At 46.2% G+C, this 27,954-nt stretch overlaps 1 protein-coding gene across 9 annotated transcripts in view; it reads right to left on the bottom strand.

The window, feature by feature from the left end:
• The window catches only part of Syt6 (synaptotagmin 6), a 57,033-nt gene extending 51,711 nt beyond the window's left edge, over window positions 1-5,322 (bottom strand). For 2 of the 9 annotated variants that reach the window (XM_051199089.1, XM_051199091.1), the window contains exon 1: window positions 4,884-5,322. In XM_051199089.1, coding sequence (XP_051055046.1) covers window positions 4,884-5,046 — 163 coding nt within the window. In that variant the 5' untranslated portion in view covers window positions 5,047-5,322. The other 7 variants (XM_051199090.1, XM_051199088.1, XM_051199092.1 and 4 more) reach the window with 7 other exon arrangements.
• Between the last annotated feature and the right edge of the window lie 22,632 nt (window positions 5,323-27,954).

Genomic DNA, 27,954 nt, shown 5'->3' with positions numbered 1-27,954 from the left:
AATTCATATTCGCTTCTCACAGATAAACTAAGTATAGAGATGATAACTAGTCACTTGCTCAAGGGATGCAGTGCGTTAAGCAGAAGAGCAGGGATTTGAATGTAGGGCTTTCTGATGCCATAGTCCAGGCTCTTGAACTGGGCTTCCCTGGGGACTGGGGGTGGGGCAGAAGCACTGCAGACTCTAAGCAGCACAGCCAAGTCAGGGAGGCATTTCTTACCTGGAACCTGGAGAAGTGAGGCTATTCTCTACTCTTTGGTCTGATCTTAAACATGGACATATCCCTGCAGTCTTGGATGGCAACTAGCCTCCACTCTGATTTTTCTTCTTCTCTGAGAACTGCATGTCCTCGAGTTACCATGAACTACCAGACAAATAGCCAGTGGCTCCTGAAAAATTCTATCCAGGGATATCCCTGAGGGGTGTGTGTGTGTGTGTGTGTGTGTGTGTGTGTGTGTGTGTGTGTGTGTGTGCGTGTGTGTGTGTGTGTGGTGTATTGAGAAAACAGTGGCTGGTCCTTACTGAGGCTAACAGACATGGTCCATTTATAATAAGCCCTGCCGTGGCTTGTAAATTTATTAGGAGAAGTGAGTGTAATTAAATTCGGGGGTGGGGGGAAGAGGGCCATTGCTTCCTTTTCTCCTTTAGAGAGCTGGGCTGAGCTACTGATGGGAATAATTAGCAGAGTCCAAACAGAGAAGGAATTAATGCTCCTGGAAAAACTGTGATGAGGAGAGACAATGCTGGGCTAATTATGGCCGCACCAAGCTTTATGACTGGGTGCCTGCTTCCACCGTCATTAGAGGGTTCAGAGATAAATTGGAGGCTAATGTAGAATGCTATGGTGAGAAGAGCTTTGGCACTAATTCAGTTATTATTATTGAAGATGATCACAGTACCTTTCTATCCATGGTCCCCTTGAATGGGGAACTAGAAGTTGGTGTGGTGGAGGGGAGGAACAGTCAGGTAGTCTCTCCGTTCTGTTCTCCGCCACAATTAATATAAATTGCAACTAGTGAGAGGAGAGATCTGTGTGGATGTTGTGGGCAAGGAGTTCAGTGCCCCAGAGAGAGCAGTGAGGGATAGGGTGTTATTTAAACCTGCAGGGTCTGGACTGGATGCCCAGCTGCCTCAGCTCTGTCTGCATTTCCTAAGAGGCTCAGTATTAGAGGTTCTTCTTCCTAAGTCCAACCTGCAGGGTGATGATGAGCTCAGTCGGGTCTTCTTGTCATGCTTAACCCAACTGAAGGTGACCCTGAAGAAGCCCCAGAGTCAGTCCCAATCATTTACAGCCTCATATCTCCCCCCCCCCCAGTTCAGTGGACCAAGAAGACATGTTTGAACAGTAAGGAGAGAAAGCACAGATTTTGCAGAGCTTGAAGTAGTGAGACACACTAAAACTACCAGCCCCATTTGGCCCTGTCACAGTGAGAGGGAGAAAAGACCTTCTGGAGACTCTAGAAAGCAAGGGCTCTACAACAGTTAAATGTTGGGCTTTAGACACTCAATGTGCATCCTAAGTATAGTGGCACTGTCTCAGGAGGCTGATACAGGGGGATTGTCACAAGTTTGAGGCCAGCCTGGGCTACATAGCTGGATCCTGTCTCAAAACATCAAGAGAGAAAAAAGGTTAAGGCATGAAGCACACTAGGATTGGCAAACCATCCCACCGGTTGTTTAGGGCGGTGAGCTTCTTCCATGAATGTAAAATATAGTATTTCTTTCTTGTGTCTAGAAGGAGCCAGGGAGTGTCTGGTGCTTCAGATAAAGAAATGGAACTCTGTTCTAGAGAAATGTGCATTTCATTTGCCAGCGCACACAGGGATAAAAATTTTTTTTTCTGGGCTGCAAAAGCCACCTTCAAAGGTAGGTGGATCACAGAACATCTCTAGAGTCATTAATGAAGCTAACAAACATCACATCCATCTAGGGCCATAGGTAAGCTGGGAACAGCCACTCCCGGCTGCCAGCCTGCAGTACCAGGCAGCTTGGGCTAGCTTTTGGGTTCCTGCATATTCTAGAACACTCTTAGATTTCTGCTGCACACTTTGTCCTCTGCAACTGGACTATGTATAAAGTTCATTCACCTCCACAAGGAAAATGACTGAAGGAAAGGCCTGTTGGTGACTGTTTGAGTATATGGGGCATATAAGGAGTACATTAAGAAAGAAAGCAGGCCGTTGATCCGTAGGGCTTTTAGAGAAAGTGGGGAGTTTGCTTTTAATTGAGAAGTTTCAGTATAGATCTTTCCAAATAGGAGGGTCTGATTTATCCAGATTTCTGATGCAATTCCTTGCCTAGACCCTGGCCCATGGGAAGGTCTGTGCAGATGGCAGAGGACTCTGAGTCTCAAAGATGAAGCTCAAGGAATCCTGGGAGCTAGAGACTTCAGAGCTGGCAGAAGGCAGGGAGGAAAGGTAAGATGGAAAAGGGAGCCAAGCATACCCTGCCCACTTGCATTCCTCCCCATAAAACTATAGATGAAAGATCCAGCATTGCTTTGGTTGGAGGATGGGATCCTAGATGGAGAAAATAGTGCAGGCTGGGGGGTGGAAGGTCTGTCACCCTGGCCTGAACCATGCATCTCCCAAGACCCAGTGTTCATCTAAATCCCCAAGGTCCTGCAGCCAACTGAGCCACTTCCTCGTGGTGTGATCCAGCTCCCTTTCTGCCTGCATCTCTTGTCCTACCTTGGCCCCAGGATTTCTTGGGGCTTGTGACAGACACAGTAACCAAGTTAAGGCTCCCTGGGACCAGAGCAGTTTGTACAACTCAAATTCACCTTAGGGCAGGGTACTGTTTCATGTGGTACCCTGTCTTTTGCCCAGGCTTCACTTACCTCAGATTGTTCAGATTAAAGGAATCTTTTGGGAGTCAGAATACCAGTGTCTTTCCCAACATGTGCACACAACCCCCCCATACCCCCCAGCATCAATACCAGTATCTCCCCCAACACATACACACAACCACTCCCACCCCCCACCCCGCACCCCAGCATCTTTGCAGTGGACAGGTAGTAGTGCAGAACTCCGTGGATGTGTTCTGGCCCTCCATACTCTGAGGGAGGACTCCACTGCAGATGAAGCATTTGAGGAAAAGATGGGAGGGAGCTAAAAGAAAGGAGGGAGGTACAAAGTGACTGACTTCAGGAAATTTCTATCTTGGAAGTATATGGAGCTGGGGGGTGTAGAAGGAGATGACACCAGAGAAATGGTATCTAATAACAGTCTAATCTGTTCTGAGAATACCACAGAGGGAGAGCCAACTTTAATCACGGTCCCACTTGTAAAAGTTCCTTAAGTCTAGTGTCTTGGTCTCTTCTGCTGCAGTCATCAACTCATTGATTAAATAGTGCCAGAGAAGGCCAGAGAGAAAAGCAGTGTCCCTAATGACTCATACAGATGTGAGGTGGGCTCCACTAGCACAAGACTGGATGCAGCCTCCTAGAGGATACACACAGCCTTCCCTGGCCTCTCTACCCCTCCCTCGAAGGCTAGCTATATTCCTAACCTAGAATCTACCTCTATCTTTGACCTTTAACCTCAAATGGAAACAGGGCTCTGGAGTCTGAGGTCACTGGGGAGCTTACCCAGCCTGCACCTGCTCCCAGAACCCCTCCTCTGGTCGCTGGCCACTTGTCCCTGGGGAGGCGAGTGGGGACTATATTCCTGCCTCTAGCATTCCCCTCTCCTCTTTCCCGCGCCAGCCATATGGAACCACGAAGTGACCTCCCACTTAAGCCTAGGCCCAAAGCTACTAGGGTCCGAGTGCGGGTCTCGGTCGGGGACAAGGTTCAGTGAGTCTGCGGAGCCCCAAGGAACTCCAGCGCCTCAGGTTCTGCAGGATTTCCCCACCCCCACGCCGCATTCACCCCGGGCCTCGCGCTGCCCCGGGCCCTTCCCTCCGAGGGAACAGGACCCATACACGCTCTGTCCTGGACCCTCCTAATTGGGGGACAAAGGATCCTGCTGCAGCAGGAGAGCTGCTTGGCGGTAAAGACTGGTGCAGCAGGTACATACCCGGGCCGGTCGGCTGCCACGCCGCGGACACTCCCGCGGCTCCCGCCGCCAGGGCGCGACACGCCACCCCTGTTGTCGCGACTCCCGCGAGACGTCGCGGCTGCACGCGGGACCCTACCCAATGGGCTCGGTCTCGGGACTCACCGTCTCCGGTGAGCTTGACTTGGCTCAGGCTGCCGCCTAGGCTCAGCGGCCGCCCGGGCTGCGTCCGGCGCGCGGTCCGCACCTCCCGGGCCGGAGGTTCCCGCCTGGCAAAGTCCGGCGAGAGGCACCGGCTCAGTTGCGCACCCGCCCGGAGTCCGAGTGAGTCAGAGAGACGGAGGGAGCGAGTTATAGGGGTGTCGGGGTGGGGGGGTAAGCCACGACACCCCGCCCCCGCTCCCCCCTCGTCCCCTCCGCCCCCCGGCGAGACGCAGACAGCCGCTCGCTGCTGAGAGACCTGGACACAAAGACCGCGTGCCAGCTGCAGACGCAAGTTTTTCTCAAGCCCAGGGGCTCGACCCGCCTTCACCCAGTGGACTCTGGAACCCCCCCCCCCCCGAGGACTCAGCCTTTCCTCTGCAGCCAGGATGTCTCCCTCTCCACGGCTCTGGCCGATGGGCCCCAGGGTGAGCCTAGAGACAAGGGAAACTGAGGCCCCATGGGTGCCGCATCCTCGGAGCTCTCACATTAGTGAGGAGAGAAGGGGTTCTCCTCCCGGGTTCCCTTGGATCTCTTTCTGAGGGCGGTGAGCCATCGAACTGGCCCAGGCTGGTACCCCAAGCTAGACTTCTAGGTTCTGGGGGTCTTGGGCCGGTGCCTTGGGGAGGGGAGGTCACCGGGGTGAAAATCCAGGAATGGAGGGACCTCTGGGTCTCCTGGTACCTGAGTCGGCCGCGCTCGGACTCTGCTCCGGGGGCTGCAGCTCGAAGCTCCGACAAGTCTCCACGTCCAGCCCGAGAGGGGGCGGCCGGGCCCGGCACAGAGAGGCCAGGACCGCGAGCGCCGCCTGGCACCGAGGCCCTCCGGCCCCCCAAACCCCGCTCATGCCCCGAACACTTAGGTCTGAGGAGCAGTGGCTCGAACCCCACACCACGGCCGGACTGGGGCGGGGCAAGGCGGCCCTAAGAAGACCCTCCCGCAGCGGCCCCCTGCGGTTCAGCTCTGCTTTTAATCACTTCCCTGCAGGGTCCCCGCCCCTCACGTGGCATCCCGCGGCAGCTGGCAAGTCTGGCGCCTCTCGGCCGCCCCCTCCACACGCAGGGACCTGACTGAGTCCGGGAAGGTTCCAACCCCGCTGTCCCACAAGGTGCAGGATTCAAGGCCAGCTGAGCAATTATGAAGATGTGACCTTGGACCTTTCTGGGACTCCGTTTTCCTTTTCATAAAGAGATTTGATGATTACTGGTACTTCATGAGCTCCCTGAGAATATAGGTAGTACTTGTGAAAACGAGGGGGAAATTGCCACATGTCACACCAAGTGGGCATCGCAGTAACACAACATAAAAAGGGATGGCCTGACTGTACGGCGGGAAGACCCTGCCAAGGCTGTTGACAGGAGAACTTAACCGGACTTGCCGGGTCTCAGCTTCGGAGATAGAAGACCCCAAGACTGCGGAGCGAGGGGAACTGTAAAGACTTTCAGAGCCCGGCAATCTTGTGGTCCGAGGCACGGCACGTTGCTATGGAGACGGAGGCAGCGGCCGTCTCTCTCCATGGCAACGGGAGGAGAAAGTTTCTGGCGAATAGGAATGGGGAGCATTTCAGGAAGGGGTTCGGTTCCCACCAGATCTACCTCCACGCATCAGACCAAACCCACCAGAAATAATGTATTTTTTTCTATGAAGCACACATAGCAAGGACACATAGAAAGGTGGAAAACATAAGGAGGCTAGACTGTAAAAAGAGCTCCCCTCGGGAACCGTGAAGTGAGACTCGGAAGCAGGATGGCTGAGATGCTTCACTCAACCCTGGAAATCTAGGAGCCATTGCTAACTGCCAGGGGACTGAGCCCAGTAAGGTCCTATCAGGGTAGATTCCTGTCCTTCACCTATCACCAATGTGTCACCTTCCCGAGTTGGGATCTTGGAAAGAAACTTCAGCTGGAGTTCCTGCATCTTCAACTATGGGGCTGGGGTGTGCAACAGAGAGTGGTAGGGGAGGAGGGTCTTTCCTCCGAATTAACCCGCTAATTGGAAGTGGCTTGGGCTGTGGCTAGGTTCCGGAGGGAGGAGATTCGGAGCGCCAACTCCAGGCGATCCCCATCGTGCACCATCTGCACCAGCCTCATCAGAGGTCCGTTACAAAAGCAAATCCCAGTCAGTGAGGGCCCGGTGTAGCAAGGGAAAAAAAAAAAAAAAAAAAAAAAGCTGAGGCCCTGTCCGTGGTGCTGAAGGTTCTGTTGGTACAACCAGCTTGTGCGCAACGTGTTAGGGAATAGCCGGGAGGGGCAATTAATTATAGCCAGTTCTCAGCTTCCACCTGGGTCCCTGGAATTTGCCATAGAGAGATGTAGGATTTCAGGCGGGAGTGCTGAGGAGGCTTGATCCATGAGCCCTGTGCAATCCGGACCACCTTCCAGCCGGTGGTGCGGGGTTGCTGTTCCAACAACAGGTAAGCTGCTGCCTCTCCGTTCGCCTTCCCGAGGAACCAACCAAGACTCCCCGTCATCCTCCCCTCAGCGCAAAAGCAAACCTCAGCCCCCAGGAGAGATCGGAGTTCCGAGGCCCCAGGCTACACTCTCATTAGCAGCTTCCCAAGCGGGGGTTTTGTGTTTATGTAAAACACAAATGGAGAGCTGCTCTCTGGCGGTGTTTATAGCAACTTTCATTCCGCGGCAATTTCTCCCTCCCCCTTTCGAGTTCCTGGGGACATTCACAGAACAAAGCATCTTGCTTTGCTTTTGCAGAGGGAAAAAAAAAAAAAAAATAGGACCACCTTTCCAAGGGACCAGGTCTGTGATGCAGGGAAATCAATATTTTGCTTACACTGAGTGGAGGAATTTGCCTTTAAACCTAAGGCAAAGGAGCCTGCCTATTCGGAGCAGAGCAGGTGGCAGGAGCTGAGAATTAACAGATAATTTCTCATTGTTCCCGGATCCAGCCTCCACACTCGGCAGGCAGCTCTGCATCTCTGGCATTTCTCAACCTAACAGAGCAAAAGAGGTTCTACCCTGACAGGGCTGCAGGAAGAGGCTGAGCTCCAGGCTCCTAGTGCCAGGGTGACTGCATGAAAGAGACAGAGGTACTGAGATGGAGGAGATAGGCACAGAGACTGTGGGTGTAGGAGACATGGAGAAACCTAGTCAGACACCTATGAAGGCACACATCCAGAAAGTGACTAAAATTATTTTTTCTTACACTATGATGAGCGTCACCCTAGCTGTTCCCTTGCTGCCTCACCATCCACTGCTGATGCCACTGTGGTGAATAGCCAGTATCAAAACAGAAGAAAACTTCCTCTTGTGTCTCTCAAACCCTTCCCCCACCTCCAAACATATCTAAAAGTCTTCTCACATGAAGAAACAAATTCAGACTCCCAGGGTGTCACCCAAATGCCAGGGAGAAAAAGGTGGAACAAAGTGGAATTGTAGACCACTCAACTGCAGAGAGACTATGCTGCATGTGGGTTTAAAGGTGGGGAAGAGAGAGGGGAACGTGGAGAATATGGCCAAATGCCAAGCACGGACATCAGACAGGGTAGTAGGAAGCCTGGGACAGTCACAGCCACTGTCTGGACTTCAGTGTCCTGGTGAAGCAGGTGATGACTTTCCAAGTGCCCAGCACACCTTGAGCTTTTTCCCTCCCATGGGCTTTCTTATAGCTTTGGCCAGAACTGTCTGAATCTGGGGTCTCTGGACCAGGCTGCTCAGAAGTACAGAATGGGGCTAGAAAAGGGGTGTGAGGCAGGATGAGAGATCTGAAGCAGAAACTAAAGGTCTCCTATTCCCCGTGCCCTTGTCATTCTCTCCCTAGATAGCCAAAGTGCACATTCCCCACTCCCATCCCCATTCTCTGCCCTCGGGGTGACCACCCACCCTACTCAGAGCAGCAGTGTCTTGTTGAATTATGCTACAAATAAAATAAATGAGAACCACATTTTTTTTTTTTAATTTGAACCTTGGTAAGAAATTGCTAATGCCGTAGGCGGGAAGAGTGAGCTTCTTTGACATGAACCGATGTGTCATATCATCCTTCCATCTCCGTGCAATTTCTAAATAGGGAACCCTCTCCCCAGCCCCCTCCCCACCCAGCCCTTCCAGTCTCCAGCAGATGTAAAGGTGGTATCTGATCTGATGCTCATAGCTGGATAGTCTGGCCTGCAGGAAGAGATACAGGGAACTAGACACAAAGCAGCTCACTGCTTTGTCACGAACCCCAGAGCCACAGGGGCTCTCTGACCCAGCTTCGAGGGCCCCTCTGTTCTTTCTACCTCCCATATTCCCTTCTATAGAGATCAGAGAGGGTCATCCAGGAGGTATAGTGTTCAGAGGCTGACCTGTGCTCATTTGCTAGGCTAGTCCCTGAAAACAACTGAGTGGGAACTTCTCTCATTCAATCCTCACAACAAAAAGGTGGCTCCAGACACTGTCCACAGAGCAGTACTCTTCCTCCCTCATACTGAGAGAAGGGTGGTGAGCTTGTGAAATTTTTATATCTTCCTTTAAAACGTTATGATATTTTAAAATAGACTTTCTTATATACAAAATGTATTTAGAAATTAATTGTGGAAGACTGAAAGATTTAGTCCTGTGTGTGTTTGCAAAGATCTAGGCTCTCTGAATTTTGCCATTCCAGCCGCCTCGGGATCCCTGTTTTGGAAGAAAGTCAATGTCATTGACAAAGCACAGAGACAGAGCCTGGGTTGGTCAGCTCCTCCTCAAAACTCGAAGAGCTGGGACTCTCCAGAGGGCGGCTTAGAGAGTCTCTGCTACTCCTGGGATGTGGCCTGTGCTCAGAGCCCAGCTTCCAGGAAAGGACCTAGACCACAACCTCAGTGTTAGGAATTCTCCCTGAGGAGCCTCCAGAGAGTTTGTAATCTCAAGACTCTGGCTGTTCCACTAATGAAAGAAAACAAAATAAAATGTCAAAAGTAATTAAAGTGACATGTTAGAAAAGGCCTGCCAAAAGATGTCTTAATCCTTGATTTCGATAGAATTCAGACAGCAAATCAAGGGCTTGAAATCTCCCATGGAATGAAAGGAAAGTACAAAGCCGCTTATCAAATTATAGCTTCTCTCTACACTGTAGGATAAAATTCTTTTCCTATCCAAGAGGCCAGGCAACACCTATGCTTCTGCTGTTTGCTAGAGTGTAGTAGTGACTGGCTGAGCTTCGCTTCTTTCCTGCACTAACACTTCGTTTGTAAAGTGAGAGGCCTTTGATACAACAGTCTCGGGTGCTAACCTCTGCGAGTGCCCCTAAGAGCAAAGTAATTAATCTCACTGGTGAGTCCCACCCCACCACTACCTTACCCCCAAGAAAGAGAGAGAGAAAAAGAGAGGAGAAAGAGAGAGAGAGAGAGAGAGAGAGAGGGGCCCTGGATTCATGGCTAAAGTAGAGGCAGAACTAGAACACAAGCCTGTGCCCTCTCTCAGCACTCACTAAGGTCTTCACTAAGACCCAGAAACTGAAGACATGGCTGTTTCCTGTATATGGCAACCTTCAGATACACCCACTGTATGCAGATCCCTGAGCTCGACTCCAGGCAGCTCTCCTGAGGGGGTGCAATGGGTTGCTGTGGAGAGAGGCCATGAGTGACAATGATTTAAAATGAGTTCTCTGACCTCTATGTTGTACAAATGCCCATGTCTATATTGACCAGGAAACTTCTGTGGCACAATTCTCTCTAAATTTCCTTCCCTTTTAGTTCTCTGCTGTCATCCCTTCCATTTTCTCCAGGGTTCAGCTCTCCTCCTGTGTCCCTGAACACTTTCTCCAAGTGGCCCACCCTCCTCTCCAACTTCAAATGTTCAAATCCTGTTTTTGTTTGTTTAGCCTAGGCTAGCCATCAACTGGATATGTAGCTGAGGATGACTTTGAACTTCTGATCCTTCTGCCTCTGTTTCCCAAGGGCTGAACTTACAGGCATATCCCATGCCCAGCAATGATACCATTATCAATAGTAGTTCTGTGGGAGGGTGAGATGGCTCAATAGGTCAAGATTCTTACCGAGAAGCCAAACAGCCTAAGCTTGATTCACAAAACCTATGTGGTAGAAGGAGTTAACTGACTCCTGAAAGTCCTGCAAGTTGTTCTCTGACCTCTACATGACACTTGTAGCACACTTGTGTCATACATATACACATGCATATGCACATAAAGTAAAATGTAATGTAACATATACATATAGACACACATGCATACACATAAATACACACACAATACACAGACACACACATACATGCACACACACACACACACACACACACACACACACAAAACTTTCAGTCACTGAGCCCTTAAGCCAGTCTAGGCTCTATATTGCTTCCTTAATCCTCACACAGCCCTATTAGCCAAAGCTTCCAGGTGCCGAGTGTAAAGACTGGAACTCAGTCCACCTCACTTCAGAGTTCACACCCCAAAGACCTCACATTCTGTGTCTCTGACTTCCTCTCCTTGCTTCCACATGGGCATTTAAAACCCCTAGTTCTGAACAACTCAATCTCTAAATGTCTTGAAGCCTTGCCCTGTTCTGATTCTCCAAAGCATCCTCACTACCCTAGTCTATGCATGCAGCACCCTCCTCTGGATCATGGCAGATTCTACAAAGGTACCTTATGATTATGCCACCCTCATTCTCAAAATTCCTCAAATATTCTTGGCCCTTGATGACAACTTTGGCTCTCCCCAGAAGGGCAGACAAAGCCCCTCTAGACCTGGCCTCCTCCTCTCTGTCCTTCTGTCTAGCTGCTTCTCCATATGCTCTGGTGTCCTCTACAGGCTGCTTGAGCTGTGGTCTCAAAGGAGCAGCCCTGTGTCTCCCCCTCCCTGCCCTGCCACCCACCTTGGATGCTTCTATGCTTCTTCAGCTGCTCCAAGTGCTGGAACTTTGTGACCAATCAATGACATAATATTGGTGCAACCACGGGCCAGTTGCTAAGCCTCTCTGTGCCATTGTTTTCTCACTAACGGGCTGGAGATGATGGCGGCTGCCCGCTTTCGTCAGTACTGAGAAGTTTCCATGAGTTGGCATTCAGACAGCAGACCTCTGGAGCTGACTCAGGTGTTCCCTCCACTCAGTGTTCTCCTTTGGCGTGGCATTTAACAAGTTGTACTATTGACGTTCCCTGGCCTGCATGTGTCTTAAAACAAGATATACCTGTCTCACTCACTGTCTTCAAATCCTCACATCAGGTCCACATCCTACAGTGCAGGGTGAGGGGATGTAGTGTGTGTGAGGGGATTCCCAAAGTATTTTCCCAGGCCAAATCAGGCAGGCTTCTTGGGAGGGAATTATTTTGAGCTCTCTTGAGTTGTTTGATCTTACTTGTTTTGCCAGGTGACTGAGCTAGAAGGAACGGGAGAACATTCCAGGCTTCAAAGTTTCAAGCCAAAGCAAATATTTTCTGGGAAAGAGAAGCCAACAGACTTCCTTCCCAGGACCAAGTGAGAGGGAGACCCCAGGCCCTCAGATATTTGGTGCTGAGGCTCACTCAGCTGTGGGGGAAGCCCCAACCTAGCCTTCTGCCTGAGAGTAATAGCTCCATAAGAAGCTGGAGGCACCTATTCTGAACCTCTCCACACATACATCAGAATTCAGGGCTCAAGAAATTCCTTTTAGCCAGGCAGTGGTGGTGCACGCCTTTCGTCCCAGCACTCGGGAGGCAGAGGCAGGCGGATCTCTGTGAGCTCAAGACCAGACTGATCTACAAGAGCTAGTTCCAGAACAGCCTCCAAAAGCCACAGAGAAATGCTGTCTGGAAAAAATCCTTTTAGAGATGAAATTTCTCTTTTCTTTTGAGTGTCAAGCCATCGCTGAGAGGCAAGTGTGTGTCTGTTGGGGCAGCTGACTGTTTGCCAGGATAAATTTCTGATAATAACACAAAGTCATTAGTGTGCAATTAGCACTGCTAATGAGGAATGCAAATTTTCCTTCCCACCCTCATCCCCCACTTCTGCCTCTCTTCGAGTTCATTCTTCTCTGCCTCTTTCTTCCCAGAGCTGGGGGTGAGGTAGTTCGAGAAAGCATGGGTAGAGACATACATAGAAGAGAGCTGTCATCAACTACATTTTGACTCTCGATGTTCCCAAATTAACAAAGCACTCGTGGGGCTGGGAGAGAGGTAGAGAATGGAGGTGTGGAGGAAAAGCATGCAGGCTTGGGCATGAGTCATGGGGGTGTTTGAAGAGGCTTCAATGATCCACCACCACTCAAGAGATCCTGTCTAGTGTCTGGGCAACAGGAGCTCCACCTCAGCATGGAGGAGACAGCTAGACTCAAGGCCAGGTAGCTGTGCTATGGGAGGGTCAAACTGTGTTTGTTTCTAAGAGAAGCATCTAATATTGTTGGGGCTATATTTTGTGTCTTTCTGAGTAATTATTTCCCCTAAGAAATACACAAGATTTTTCAGTTACACTCCTGAACATACCTGAAAGATACTCTGAAGTTCCTTTCAGGGGTGGCTACCCAGCTTTTGGGAAATTTTAGCATCCCCAAGAGAGTGGAATGGGGCAAAGTTAAAAAAAATGCTGAGACAATCTGTCCCTGAGGTTACTTCCTCAGGGTGGGCTGCTCTGGCAAGCAAGAAGTTGAGCGGTTGGGTGGAGCCCACCTTATCCCCTAGGAACAGGAGAAGGATAAGAAAGGAGGAAATGGCTCCATGAGAGGACTTCAGTGGAGAAGGTTGGGAACTAGGACCAGGATTCCAAAAACTCTTGCAGAGAGAGCAGCCGGCATGGGGGTGGTTGCAAGCCACAGCTCCAGAGCCGGAGGAGACCACAGAGAGTCTGAGAGCCTGCCACCCCAGCGGGAGGTGGATTGCATGGCCTGTGTACCTCTACCCAATTCTTGTGCATGAAAATTGCCAAAAAACCAATTATTTTCCTCACAGCTATACTCTGAGGGAGAATGGCTGGGGCCTTTCATTATTCATCTGACTAAAATGCTAGAGCCAAACAGCACCACATAGAAAGGTGTCTGTTTCCCCCCAGAAGCCATTGAAATTGTAACTGAGTTGGGGAGGGAGAGGCTGGCTTGGGAGGCTCTGGGCTACTGCACACCAGCTCCCTGGGATGTGAATGGTGTTTGGTCAATGCTTTTCTTGGGTTCCCTCAAACTTTTTTAGGACAGTTCCTTAGCAAAGAAAACCTTTCTACACGGCCCTCCCTCCCTGTGGAGGCCCACAGAAGAGGCTCCATTCCATCTTGACTTAAGGTCAGAGAGTTCAAACCTATTACTGATCCTTTAAGTTATGTTTGGCCTAAGGTGTGACTACTGTATGTCTTGCCTAGACAATAGGATATTTGGTTTAGGGTGTGGTTACTTGATCTTTTGGGTATTGAGGAGGTAATTACATTTGTTTTTTCCTTGTATCATAGCAAGGAAGTCTTTTGCCTTCCCCCCCACTTTTGATTGGGGTATATAAGAACTTTGAGTAATAAACTTGGGGCTGATCACAGTGTTCACTGTGATCTATCTTCTGTTTCTTCTCTATTTCTTTCCTCAATCCTCACTCCTCATTTCAAGCATGGAGGGACAAGTCTGCTGGACTGGACACATTCCAATACTCTCTTCAGCTTCCCCCAAAGGCCAGGATCAGAGGTGGTATGTAGGGCCTTCATCTACTGACATCTTCTTTAGTCCTTTGGGTTAGCCTTCCCTAGAACGTGTTATCTCTATTGTTGTAACTGTTCTGGACAAGGACTGATAAAAGTGACTGAGTAAACAGTGTCTGTTACCTAGTTGAAATGGGAAAAATTAATAAAAGCCTAAAAACTTAGACTTCAAAGCCCATATATGTAGTGATATCCACTTCCACGCCTGACCTTTCTTTCTCCTAGAGCATACTTGATATTTGCTATCATTGTATATAGCTTTGTATCAAGTATAAATCTTCTTCTTTAGGCTAAAAGGAGAATTGTAGTGATATCCACCTCCACACCTGTAGCACTGACCACACCCTTTTGGGCGTGGTCACAGATGTGGATGTGACTGGTGATAAGGATTAGATTTGGAGTTCAGAGCTCTCTTGCTTTCTGGTCCAGTCCCAGAGAGCATCCAGGTGGCAGGGTTGGCATCCTTAGAACAGGAACCCGCGGCAGTCATCTGTTTCCTGTGTAAGTGCATTCTCCCCAAATAAACTTCTCTTCACCTGTACTGAATCTAGTGAAACTTGATTCCTACACCAATGCATATAAGAAAAGGGAAACTTTCAAGCTCCTCTGAGCTCCCAAAAAGCAGCCTGATAGATAAGGCTGAATAAAAGACTGGGTAGTAACTAGAGGCCTGAGGCCAGAAAACACACCCCAGCTATGTCAACATTTCTCTGTCCTAAAGAAGACCAGATAGCCATCAATTCCCTGGCCTAGGAGATAATTAACAAACTTATTTCCCCTACAATATCCTGCTTAATTGTATCCTGCCCAACATATAGTTATTGTTTTGTCCTATGTAACCACAGAAGCTTTGTAACCTTGAGACTTTCAGTTTAGTGTACTTTCACTTTAACCCCACCCCCACACTTTCTCCCGAATGGGCAGAATCATTGTTGTGGCTTGCCAATAATGAAACATTTGTTCTTGCATTCGGTGAGTCATCTCCTTGGTGGTGAACTTTTTGGGGTCCTGTGAACTGGGCATAACACTATTAAGTACTTAATCAGTTTCATCTGGGTAGCTCAGCCAAGATAAGAATTTCAAAGTTTGTGAGGTGGATACTTAGTGTCTAATTCCTCCTTGCCCGGAAGGGAAGGGAAGTGGAGGCCACAAGTATCTAAAGCTGAGCACAGGCCTGTTGAGCATAGTATTGCGGGGCTGTCTCCCTCTTCTATCTGGGATGTCTAAAGCTGGCCATGTGTCTAGAATAGCTGCTTTAAAGATGCTAGGCATATCTTGGAGCTCTTCCTACAGAGCTCAGCTACCTAGATAGATGGACCCTCCCTATCTCTAGCTCCTTTCTTTGGCTCCCTGACACTAGCACGAGGGGCCTCTAGAGCACTTCTAGGCTGTTGCTTCCCAGTGGGCTCCAAGCCTACAAAGCCTCTTCCCTAAACCAATGGCCTCAGTTGCTTCCACCTGGGCCACTCTGGGATCCTGCTGCTTCCTCTGTGTTCTTCCCAGGGCATCTCTTAGTTCTACCTCTTAGTTCCCCAATCCAAGTGGAGACGAGAATCCTCTTCCTTGATTTTTCTCAGCATGCCACAGCAAGTTGGCATTAGAGAAGTTCCCAAACCCTTAAGGAAACATTACCATAGCCACAATTTCTGGATGTTTCTGACCAGAGAGACCAGGTGCCTTATCTACAGACCTTTCCTGGGTGCAGGCCCTATGAGGATGAGCCAGTAGGGTGGCACTGAGGCTGAGTCCTCAAAGTTCCAACTCAACAACAGGAAGAGGGGCCCTGGAGTTTGCCACAAGCTCTCCAGCAACAGCCAAGTAGTGGCCTGTGCTATACCAGGAAGACAAATGCTATAGGCTCCTGGGGACTGGAGACAGGAGCCAATGCCCCAGGAACAGACGCAGACTTGAGGAACAGGCAGCATTGGGTCAACACAAAGCAAGTTCCCAGGAGACAACTGCCACAAATACCTGTGAAAACCCAGAATTGCTTACAGGGGGTGCTGTATGGTCCCAACGTGCATGACAGCAGAGGATTCTGGGGTTAAGGCAGAAATCCTCACTTCCTTCCAGCTTCTGCCAGTTTTCAGAAGAGCTGAGCAAGCCATTCTGACTTCTCTGATAAAAACTTAAAAGAAAACCACAAGAAGCTCACTTGGCATTGCATGGCTCTCATACTAAGTTCAAGACAATTCTAGTTGACAAAACGTAGAGAGGTTAAGAGTGTGAGCCTTGGAGCTGGTTGGAGATGGATCTAAATCCTGTCTGCTTAATTAATTCAGTGTCTATAACCCATCTGAACCCCCATTTCCTGAACTGTAAAATAAAGAGTATATGACCACTTACCTGAATTGGAATAATTCCTGGAGAGGATCTGGAATACATTAAGTGCTCAATAAATGGCAGCAATATGATTATCACTTGGATTTGATTGTGGTCTATTGAATGACCTCAAATTCAAGAGTATGACCTTGATAAAACTCTCTATTGGGGGACACCTTACCCACATTTGAGTAGCAAAGACTGACAGCAAAAACTGTGCATATCTGCTCTAAGAGGAGGATCCAGCCTTCAGGTGGCCCCTTTCCTCCCACGCTGAGGTGGACACTAGTGGGAAAGTGGAGAGGCAGCTGATGATTAAATTGAGCCCTTTAGACATGAATTATGGATCGATGACCTTTCCTGGCTTAATTACTCCCACTGCTGTGTGGCCTGGGCTCTGGTGTGAGGCCCTGGAGGGGGGCAGATTCTGCTCACAGCCAGCAAAACCCAGAGCCCCAAGCTCCTGCTTTTATCCACAGTGGTTCACATGGCTATGTCTGTGGCCAGGAAATTCTCTCACTGTGATGAAGGTCATGCCCTAGTCCAGGGGCAGACCTCCTCTTGACTCTCCTAATCCCTTTGACCTTTACAGAATCATCCTTTTAAGCTTACTGACATCAGCTCATTTTTTAAGGTGGAATCTGAGGGTTCTTAATGAAGCCAGCTCACTAATAGATCTATGGATTCTTACTGTGATGGTACATAGAAAGAGCAGAGGGCATTGGATGGAGGGTGACCCGCACAGCTTCATGAGGGTAGAGAACAAATCATTGAGTTTTGCTTGATAAATGTTTCCAGACACTCAAAAATAAAAGTAAAGAATAATAAAATGAAATCCCACATGCCTATAACCTACCTTCAAAATACATTGATATTCTAGTTTTGCTAATCTCTTTATTTTCAAAAGTCTTAAGGCAAATTCCAGACATTATATTAGTGTACCTATCAATTTGTCTGCATGTACTTCATATATATATATATATATATGTATACATGTATGACTTTGCAAATATGTACAGTCACCACCACTCCAATACTAATAAAATAATTGTTATATACACTATATAATCATTATTCAGTTGTCTACAGTGTCTTATAATAGTTGGCATATTTTGACCCAAAGCACATTGTGTGTGTGTGTGTGTGTGTGTGTTTGTGTGTGTGCTGTATGCATGTGTGTATGCCCACACATATAAGTGCATGTGAAGGCCAGAATAGAACATTAGTGTCTTCCTCTCTTGTTCTCTGCCTTGACTGAGAGCCTCTCACTGAAATGGCTAGGCTCTTTTGGCTTGGCCGGCTGTCCAGAAAGCTCCTGAGAATCCTCCTGTCTCTGCCTTATTTTGCTGGGGTATCAGGCATCTGTGGTCATGCTCAGCTATTTACATAGATGCTGAGGATTTGAACTCTGGCCCTCATACTTGCAGAACAAGTGGTTTTACCTACTGAGCTACTATCTCCACTCCAGTGCAAGGGTTTTAAGTAGAGTGACTTTCTTCATCCAAAGCTGAAGGTTCCCAGTAGAATTATCTAGACAGCTGAATGTGGCCAGTCAACTCATTAGTGGAGGGGTAAAGATAAGAGCATGAAGAATAACCAGCTTTTAGGCTATGTCTCTTATGATTATTACAAAACTTGACTTAGGACTCTGCCCAAGAGTATATGTTACCCTGTCTCACAAGACAGCCATTTGTTCCCTTCATGAGCTTCTTGGATCCTTATTCTGAGTTGAAAGTTGAGGGGACAGATAAGGAAGAGGCTGGGAGCTACAAGAACTTGCTGTCTGATACTGTGACAGTCTGGTATCTTGAGCCTGCAGTCAAGCATGTACAAAGACTAGGGTAGAGAAAGGAGCTCAAGTCTGCAGGAGCCAGGGAAGGCTTTAGAAATGATGGCATTCTGAGGCTGGGGAGGTGGCTTCATGAATAACAGTGGTCACTCTGCAAACATAAGGACCCAAGTTTGAATTCATAGTACCCACATAAGAAGCCAGTCATGGCTGTATGCCTGTAACCTCAACATGGGTAGGGATGAGAGTAGGGGGGTGTTGGAGCCAGGTAGATACTTAGAGTTCTTTGGCCAGGCAAACTAAAATGGTGAGTGAGTTTTTGGTTCACTGAGAGGCCTTATCTAAAAATAGTAAGGTAAAACACAACAGAGGGAGATGACATGGAACATCTTGTTCTGGCCTCTACAAGCATACCCATGGGCACCTGCACAGATCTCTCTCTCTCTCTCTCTCTCTCTCTCTCTCTCTCTCTCTCTCACACACACACACACACACACACACACACACACACGAGAGGGGGGGAGGGAATTGGGACTACAAGTGTTAAGGTCCCTAAGAGAGTCACATCTCCAGATGCTAAGGCAGAAACAGATGCAGAGACCAAAGAGAGATCAAATATCTGCTTTCTTATAGGTGAAGCTGAAAAGGAGAATGCAGCTTAGATGCAAAGCCCAAAGGGACTCCCTGCTTCTCATCACAAAAGATCTTAATTAATTGAGACAGGGCTCAGAGCCGATGTGGACAAGAGAAAGAAACATTAGACAAACACCACCCAGTTAGGAGAGCATCACTGTCGACAGGCCAGCACTGCTAGAGTGGGCCCTGGAGAGGGATCCTGAGAAGCTTGTCTTAGACCAGATGGTCTGTTGTGAGCAGCTGTGGCTCAGCTTCTGGAGTCCTCACATCAGATGAGAGAGGATGCTTCCTGTCTGCCTGTGGTCTCCATGTCCTCCCTCAAGGCCTGGGCGCTGTGACCAAATCTTCTCAGCCAAATCATTCCTCACATGGGTTGTTCTCTGGAAGTCTTCTCGTTCTTCACTTCCTGCTCTCCTTATTGACCTCTGCAGGCCACATTCACACCTGAATGACTCTCACCACACTCACACCCTGACTCCAGCTCACCCATACTCTGCCCAAACTCCTGGCACTGGTCCTTAGGCCGTCGTTCAGGTCTCTTCACATTACAGACATCCCCAACATTGATATTAAGTCAATACACATGAACTTCTAATGGCTCCTTTCAATATAACACTGCTTAGGTGCTTAATCCCAGCGAAGGCCTGTTCTCTAATGAACAAATTCAGCTAACAACCAAATCCATAACCAAGCATAGGACATACTGTAGTATGTCCAACAAAACAAAACAAAAACAAACAAACAAACCAGACTCCCAGCTCTCAGAAGCTTAAAGCTAAGAGACGAGAGGGAGGATGAGCCAGAGTCAGACAATCACAAATGTCAGGATGAATCAATTAGGTTCGAGAACACAGAACAGAGACACAGGTGATGCCTTTGTGGGTAGAATGTTCAGGAACAATTTCTGAAGAAATGACATTTGATAACCAGGACAAGAAATTCCAGACAGTGAGAAAAACAAGTACAAAGGGCATGATGTGCTTGAATGTTTAAGGAACATGAGAAGGTCAGTGTGCCTGGAGCCAGTGAGGCCAGTGAGATGGCTCAGTGGGAGAAGGTGCTTGCCACCAAGCCTGAAGACTGAGTTATATCCCTGGAACCCACTTACTGGAAGGAGAAAACCAACCCCCAAAAGTTGTTCTCTGACCTCCGTGTATGTGCTGTTGTGATACACATGCTCTTACACACACACACACACAATGAAGGAATGAATGAAGGAATGAATGAAGGAATGAAGGAATGATTGAGGAGGAATGGAAATATCTCATTGTGGAGTACTAGTCAAGTGGAAGGAAGGATGTACACTCTGCATCTGTTACAGAAAGAGTGCACGAATACATGCATGGATGAATGAATGGGAGGCAAAGCTGAGCCGTCCACTATAAATAAACACCTGCTGCTATTTGAATGTAAACTAATTAGAATGAAATGAAATTTAACACTTTTTTTTTCCTTTTTAAATCAAGAGGCTGGAGAGATGGCTCCGCAGTTAAGAGCAGTTGCTGTTCTTGCAGAGGACCTGGGTTCAATTCTCACCATCCACACTATGTGGCTTACAACCACCAGTAACTCCATTTCTAGGAGTCTTGATGCTCTCTTCTGGTCTCCTTGAGTACCTGAACATATGTGGTGAACATACATATTAGGCATAAACACACTCATAAAATAAAGTTTAAAAGTCTTATAAAAACAAAAAAAGGATAGGAAAATGACTCTATGGGTAAAACTGGTTCCTGCCAAACCTGGGGACCTAAGTTTAACCTCCAGCACCTGCTGTGAATATGTTTTATTACCATTGGTCAATAAAGAAGTGGATTTGTCCAATAGCCAGGCAGAATAGAGCCAGGTGGGAAATCCAAGCAATGATATAGGGAGAAAGGAGGCAGAGTCTGAAAGATGCCAGTAGCTGCCGGAGAAGCAAGATGTGAGGTAATAAGTCATCTGCCTCTTGTAAATACACAGATTAATAGAAATGGGTTAATTTAAGTTGTAAGAGCTAGTTAATAACAAGCCTGAGGTAACAAAATTTCCATGAAGTCTGAGAAAGATTTTCTTTAAAAAAAAAAAAAAAAAGATTCTGAACACACAAAATGGAGTCCCACTGGACTTCCTAGTCTCACGCCAGCAGAGGCTTAGAGACACACCTCCCAACAGCTGCCTGCCAGATGGAGCCCATCACCAGCTACCAGGAGCTAAGGGGATGCAGTGTGTTTACCATAGTCTCACACAGGCCTCAGTACAGAGAGGCTAATCAGCCCCATGCTGTGTAGTAGATTTAGTTTTTGCTCATACAGACAAAAAAGACTAAAAGATACGTAGTAAAAAGAAGTCCACACAGGAAAAAAAACAAAAAAAACAAAAAAACAAAAAAACAAAAAAAAAAAAAAAAAAAAAAAAAAAAAAAAAAAAACAAGATCCAGTGTGTTTTACAATGTGTATAGGCTTAAAGAAAGAAAAACAAAAATGGGTATTGTTATGAGTAGGTTTTTCCTGCCAGCCTGGACCCACCGCCAGCCCCAATTAACACACACTGTATTAGATATAATTCTGTTGGCCAGTTACTAGTTTCTTATCGGCTAGCTCTGTCTTAAATATTAACCCATTTCTATTAATCTAAGTGTTTCCATGTGGTCTCATCTTACTGGAGAGTGGGGCCAGCGTTCTGCTCTCTCCAGTCTCTACATGCTGACTCCTCCCTACTACTTCCTCAAATCCTTCTTATCTCCTAGTCCCGCCTATCTTGCTTTCCTATTGGCCAACAGTACTTTATTCATTAACCAGTATGAGAAACATATTTACAGAATGACATCTCCCATCAGGGTATAGGCAGTTACAGAAAGAAATAAATAGTTTTCAAAAATAAAGTCTTTAAAGAGAGAATAAAAATAATATAAAAGAGAAAAGCCACACAAGATGGTAAATATACGGATAATTTGGATCCTGTTTGTTTTTATGTTGATTTTTAATTTTTTGATGGCTGACTGAGAGATATGGGATTGAAAGAGAGACTAATAAAATACACCAAAGTAAATATGTTTTAAATGCCTTAACTTAAAAACATAAGCCAAAACAATATATTTGTAAAATGGAACTTAAAAGAACATTGCTTTGAGAGGAAGCTGTTTCGTTTTTGTTTCCACGGGCAACAAGAGGCTATGAATTTGTTACATGTTAAGATGTAGCAGCTTTCACCCGGTGGTGTTGCTACATGCCTTTAATGCCAGCATTCAAAAGGCAGAGGTAGGCGGACCTCTGTGAGTTCAAGACCAACCTGGTCTACAGAGGGAGTTCCAGGACAGGCTCCAAAGCCACAGAGACACCCTGTCTCAGGAAAAAAAAAAAAAAAAAAAAAAAAAGATGGACCAGCTTTGATTGGTGGAGACCTCTGATTGGCAATGTCTATCAGCAAAGGTTATAACTGGTCTTCCCAGGATTTGGCCATTATCTCAAATTTTATCAGGGATCCACAGACAGCAGGAAGAAGTTTAGAGAAATGACATCCACATTCTCAAGAGTTGGGGCAGTATGGGCGGTCTTTGGTTATTTGGTAGGTTATGGTTGTTTGCTATATTAAGGGGGAATAAAGGGATATAGGATAAAAAGGCAATTATTAATCTCAAATATTTTGTATTGGCATGGATTTTGGTATAGTGATGCAAATTTAAAATTAATTTTGTTACACTGTTTTATTCTTGTTTAAAGGATTTTTGTATATTGATACAAATTTAAGGTCAGTTTTGTTATACTACAATTATATCTCTACTCTTGTTTGAGATATTATGTTTATGCAGCTCATTTAAAAATATATAGTTAGGAAATACAAATTAATAATCATCTATAATTATCAAACTTATAATCATGTTAGTTAGGTTTTCAAGATATACAGAGATATATTTCAGATGGATAGGTAATCTTCAAACACTTCAAAGACCTGCAGAATATGACATTTAAAATGTTTTAAGAACTTAGACTTTTCTAGACAGCAGGATACATCTGCTCCTGACAATACCAATTACTTCAAGAAGATGATGGGCATCAAAGAAATTCGCTATGGAGTTTCTTCAATGTGGCAACACTAGTCATTTGAGCAAGAAACTGCACTTGCCTGGACTGCTTGAAGGTATGCTGTATAAACTGGGCAGACAGGATCCACAGAAAAGTCACTGCTAAACTTTGCCAAAACAAGGCAGGATAGTCAGTCCTTCAGGGTTCCTGTTTCATAAAAGAAACTTCCAGACATTCCGCAGGACACAGAGAAAAGTGACTGAGGAACTTTGCCAATATAGGCATGACAGTCCTTCAAATTTTCCTGCTTCACTGAAGAGTCTGCCTTATACTCCAGGCCTATAGGCTGAAGATGAATGCCCCAATGTTACAGGGAACTTTGGGTGACTGTCCAAGCAACCAGATGTCTCTGTCATTTCTAGAGTTTTGGAAGTTACAATGCACTTCCTGTTTACTCAGGTAATATTATATACTTCTGGAGCCCTTGATGGAGCTGAAGACTAGATAAATATAATTATAGTTATTCTTAATTATGACAAAGATAAATTAGATATCATACTTTAGACTCACAAAGATAGGATAAATGATAGAGTATTTTCTTTAATTTTGACAAGTACTGTAACTGTAACTAAATATTATAACTATAATTATTGATAAGTGTTTTGTTATATATAGTTTCACTGTGTTAGCATTAAAAACCTTCCTTTTTGGTTAGACAGAAAGGGGGAAATGATATGGGATGTCTTTTGGTATGCTGTGAGTATGTTTTGTTACCATTGGTTAATAAAGAAGCCAATTTGGCTAATAGGCGGAATAGAGCCAGGTAGGAAATCCAAACAAAGATACAGGAAAGAAAGTGGAGTCTGGGTGACACCAGCAGCCGACAGAGAAGCAACACGTGAGATAATAAGCCATGGTCTTCGTGGTGATACACAGATTAACGGGTTAATTTAAGCTATAAAAGCTAGTTAATAATAAGACTGAGCTAATAGGCCAAACAGTTTGTAATTAATATTAAGCTTCTGAGTGGATATTTGGGAACTAGCAGTCAGGAGAGAAATGTCAGTTACAGGGAAGAGAGAGAACTCTTGCAAGTTGTCCTCTGACCTTCATGTACTATGGCATGTGCATGTGTTCACACACATAGTAAGCAAATGTAAAAATCTGTTTTAATTCTCAGAAGTGGTAGCAGCTGCCTGTGATGTCACACTGGCCAGCAAAGAGGGAGACACTGCCATGGAGGGAGTTGCTTCCGCCACTGCAGAAAGCAGCACGCTCTGTCGGACAGAGCCACCATGGAGCTTTGCAGACCTTGGTGACTCTGAGTGATGGAAGAAGGGTCTGGATATAGACAAGATGCTCATGAGCTGTTTTACATTTTCAACAAGGTGACAGAAGTCTTTAACCCCAGCCCTTGAGAAGTAGAGTTGGAAAGACCAGGAGGCCAAGCTCAGCTCCCTGTCTCATCTCTGTTCCATCCCATGTCCTTCTGCTTATGTGATGCATACAGTATAGGACAAGGGTGCCAGTAGTGGCATCACTAGGAAGTGTAGAATAGTGTCAGAGAAAGAGATGGTGGTGCCTTGAGCCTGGATGAGAGTGGTAGAGGTGGTAGGTTGCAGTTGAATTTTACTTATACACATGGCTATGCTCATGAGTTAAAACTTACCCCACCCATCATCAGTGGATTAATCTGTTGATGAACTCATAATTTGATGGCATTATTAGAAAGTGACAGAAACCTTTGGAGGTGATATTTGAGGAAGTAGGTCACTAGGGGATATGTCCTTGGTGGATATAGCTTGTTACCAGGTGGTCTCTCACTTTCTCTCTCTCTCCCTCTCTCCCTCCTGGCCACAGTCTCTCTTCATCCTGGCTGCCATGATGTCAGTACTCTCCTCTACACAAACTTCTGATGCCAACATGTTCTGCCTTACAGGTTTGGGACAGAAAAGATAGTCATGGCACTTCTATATTCTGTATTATACCTACACTATGTGGTATAAAGGGATACACACTTGCATGTTGTTACTACCGTAGCATGTACACACTAACTGTTATTCACATTTAACTCTCTCACCACCAGTTGGCCAAACCAGTTGCTCCTGGAGGAGTACAAGGCAGACCCCAGCAGCCATGACCTAGATTAGGCATTGGAAAAAGTAACTGAGTGCAGACATCTACAGAATGAGGCAGAGGGTAAGGATAATAAGAAAACATCAGAAATGAAGCTGACCACTTGAGCAGAGGGCCAGAACTTAGCTCTGAAAGGATAAACTGCTTCTGGTCCCTAGTCCACACCCCACCCTCCACCTCGAAATAATCTGCTGGCTAGAGCTGAGATGTAGGCAGTATGTTTGAGATGTTAATCCACTGCCTTAGGCGGCCAGCTTGCTGAGTAAATGCAATCAGAGACTCAGTTCCTGGCACTGCTCACGGGCCAATCTGGTCACAGGCAGCACAAGCTCTGGTAAACTCTGGCCCCTCCACAGGGACAGCTTCAAGGCCTCTCAAAAAGCCACTGAGTCGACGAGGCATCACCACCAATGCCTGGACTTGGAAAGCCAGAGCTCTGGGCTGGGAGACTCTTAGGTAGCCACAAGTGATTGTACTGGGGAGCTTCTGCTTTCCCAGGTCCCTGGCACATAGACTACGTCAGTGTCATTTCACAAATGGAGACGTTGGACTTTCTGATCCAGTGCCTGGGTCCGTTCCATTCCATATCTGTCTGTTGTCGGGCTTGTTGCAGAGTTCTGACTTCTAGAATGGCTGACACAGCCTCATTTCTAGAAACAGCCTCTTGGGACATGCTCTGATAAATTGGTCCGACTATGTTTATGCCTTTATTTTTAAAAAGTGGCTGTTTGCATGTAAAAAAGTGGCTGCCCCATCCTGAAGCCGTTCAGTCCAAAATAAACACTCAGAAACTTATATTAATTATAAACTGTGTGGCCTATTGCTCAATAATAAACTCTTACAAGTAATTCTTACCGGTTTAGCCATGTGGCTTGGTACATTTTTCTCAGTAAGGCACTCTCATCTGGTAGCCCCGCCAATACTTCCTGCCTGGCTACTGGCCAATCAGTGTTTTATTAAACCAATGCAAGTGACAAATCTACAGTGAACAAGAGCATTATTCTACGTCATTTATATCCTCTAAGTCATCAGGGGAGCTAATGATTTTTTGTATCGCAAACTGTAATTAGAGTTAACACAGGAAGATTTTCTGTGTACTTTCTCTCTGTTTGGCCTGTTTTCTTACACAAAGTAGTTTTCTGTCCAGCCTGCCATCTTGGATAGTTCTTGTTGGAATTCTTTTACTTTCAGACTTTTGTGAGACAAGAGAAGAAAATGTAAAAATGTCTAAAAAATTTCAAGTAAAGTCTACCTAGAATTTACAACAAACAAGAAAAATGTGATTTAATGATGTGTGGACAGATTATGTTAATTTGATATACAATCTCAAAAATGTAATTTAGATTCAACTCTCTTTTAATAAGAGCAGGTGAATTTGTTTGTTATGTTGCTCTCTCTCATGATTTTATAGAAAGAAATACAGTACAGAGAAAACAGTGAGTGAAAATAAAAAGACACATAAAGAAGGATAGTCTGAGGATACAATTTTTGGTAAGGAAAGCTCAATAGAAAAGAGAATTTTCTAATTAGAGAGGATTTTTATATGGTAAAATAAAGTTTTCTCCTTTGATAAAATGACTATAATTTTCCAAATTGCAAAAGGAAAGATGTGGACAAACTCAGAAGGCTTAAACATGGTGGAAAACATCTGAGCAAATCACACAAGGCTTGAGAAGGAGGCAGCTTAAAGATGGTATGTCTACGCTGATTACAGGTTATTAAAATTCCTAGCCCAATTTCAGTCCATGGATATAAGACTAAAATATAGTCCTCTGCTTAAAACAATGAGGTCAGAATAAAACAAAGTCATTCTGGGGATTTGCGGAAGCAGGGAGGTTATATGTTCAAGGCCAGCCTGAGCTTCTTGGGGAGACCTTGTTTCAAAGCCAATAGCAAAAGTGGAGTCAAGGAGTCATAGAGAAATGGTGTTTTGTTCTATTTTGTTTTCCAAGACAAGGTTTCAAGGTTTCTCTATATAACAGTCCTGACTGTCCTGGAACTTGCTCTGTAGACCAGGTTGGCTTCGAACTCTCAGGGATCTGCCTGCCTCTGCCTCCTGAGTACTGGGATTAAATCCTGGATGCCCTGGAAGAGTACAAGGTCGTTATCAGCCAAACTAACCAGATGGAGTGTTTTGAGAAGTGTTTGAGCCCAAACCCCCACAGAATGAGGTCAGGGTACAAAGGAGGGTGCCGAGCAAAGCATAGACATCTCAAGTCTCAGAGCAGTGGCCAGCCTCCAACCAGGGGGCAAGGGGGAACCTGAAGTGACAGATTGCCTTTATCTCATACCCCTTCTCTCTGTATAAATAACCCTGGCTGGAGATGAGAGGGACTAGGTAAGATGTTTACTAAGGTCTTAATGCTTCTCAGGGCTCCAGCCCTCTGGATAAAGCACAACTTAAGGAATTAGTCCTACAAAGGCTAGATTGGCCTTTGTGGTGACAGCCACAGGCACTCTCAATATCCTAACAGTAGCCAATGGAGCCATCTGAGCATGGAACCAAATCCCTGAAACCATGAGCCAAAATACATCACTCCTCTAAGTTGTTTTTTCAGGAATTCTGTCATAGCAACAACAAAATAGAATACCATGCAGATATGTATTCACGGAATGACTTACAATGAGGCTGTAATCTAAAAATTCACAATAAATTGAAAATTTGAGTTCAGAACATATTTTGATTTTTAAGACAGGATTTCACTGTGTTGGGCATCCTTGGCTGTCCTGGATCTCACTCTATACATCAGGCTGGCCTCAAACTTGCAGAGATCTGTCTGCCTCGGCCCTCTAAGTGCCGGGATTAAAGGCGTGTGCCACTGCCTCCAAGCTTCATGATTTAAATACAACTAGTGTACTACACAGAGCTGAGCAGCACAGCATGCCATAGACTATGGGCAGTTTCCCCACCATGACGTCATGGTTATTAACTGAGAGAGTGCTTGATGCTGCGGTCCAGTATTATTTCCTGAGAAACGATCAAAATTCAAAAGTTGAAGGGCAGTTTTTACTAAAGGTGCATAATGCTTTTGTACTACTGAGGAGTCACCAGTGAAGCCATCATAAGTCATGACTTCCAGTAACTTTTTTTTATTATTTCTTTTGTTTTTGAAACTATAACATAATTATACATTTTCACCTTCCCTTTCCTCCCTGCAAACCCTTCCATCCATCCCTCCTTGTTCTCTTTCGAATTCACAGCCTCTTTTTTCCTTAAGTTGGCACATGCACATATGTATACACATATACACCTATTCCTAAATGCAGCCCACTCGATATGTAGAATGTTAC

The sequence above is a fragment of the Phodopus roborovskii genome, unplaced genomic scaffold (assembly GCF_943737965.1).
Source record: "Phodopus roborovskii unplaced genomic scaffold, PHOROB, whole genome shotgun sequence".
NCBI classification, from domain to species: Eukaryota; Metazoa; Chordata; class Mammalia; order Rodentia; family Cricetidae; genus Phodopus; species Phodopus roborovskii.
This window is presented reverse-complemented; position numbering and strand designations above follow the sequence as displayed.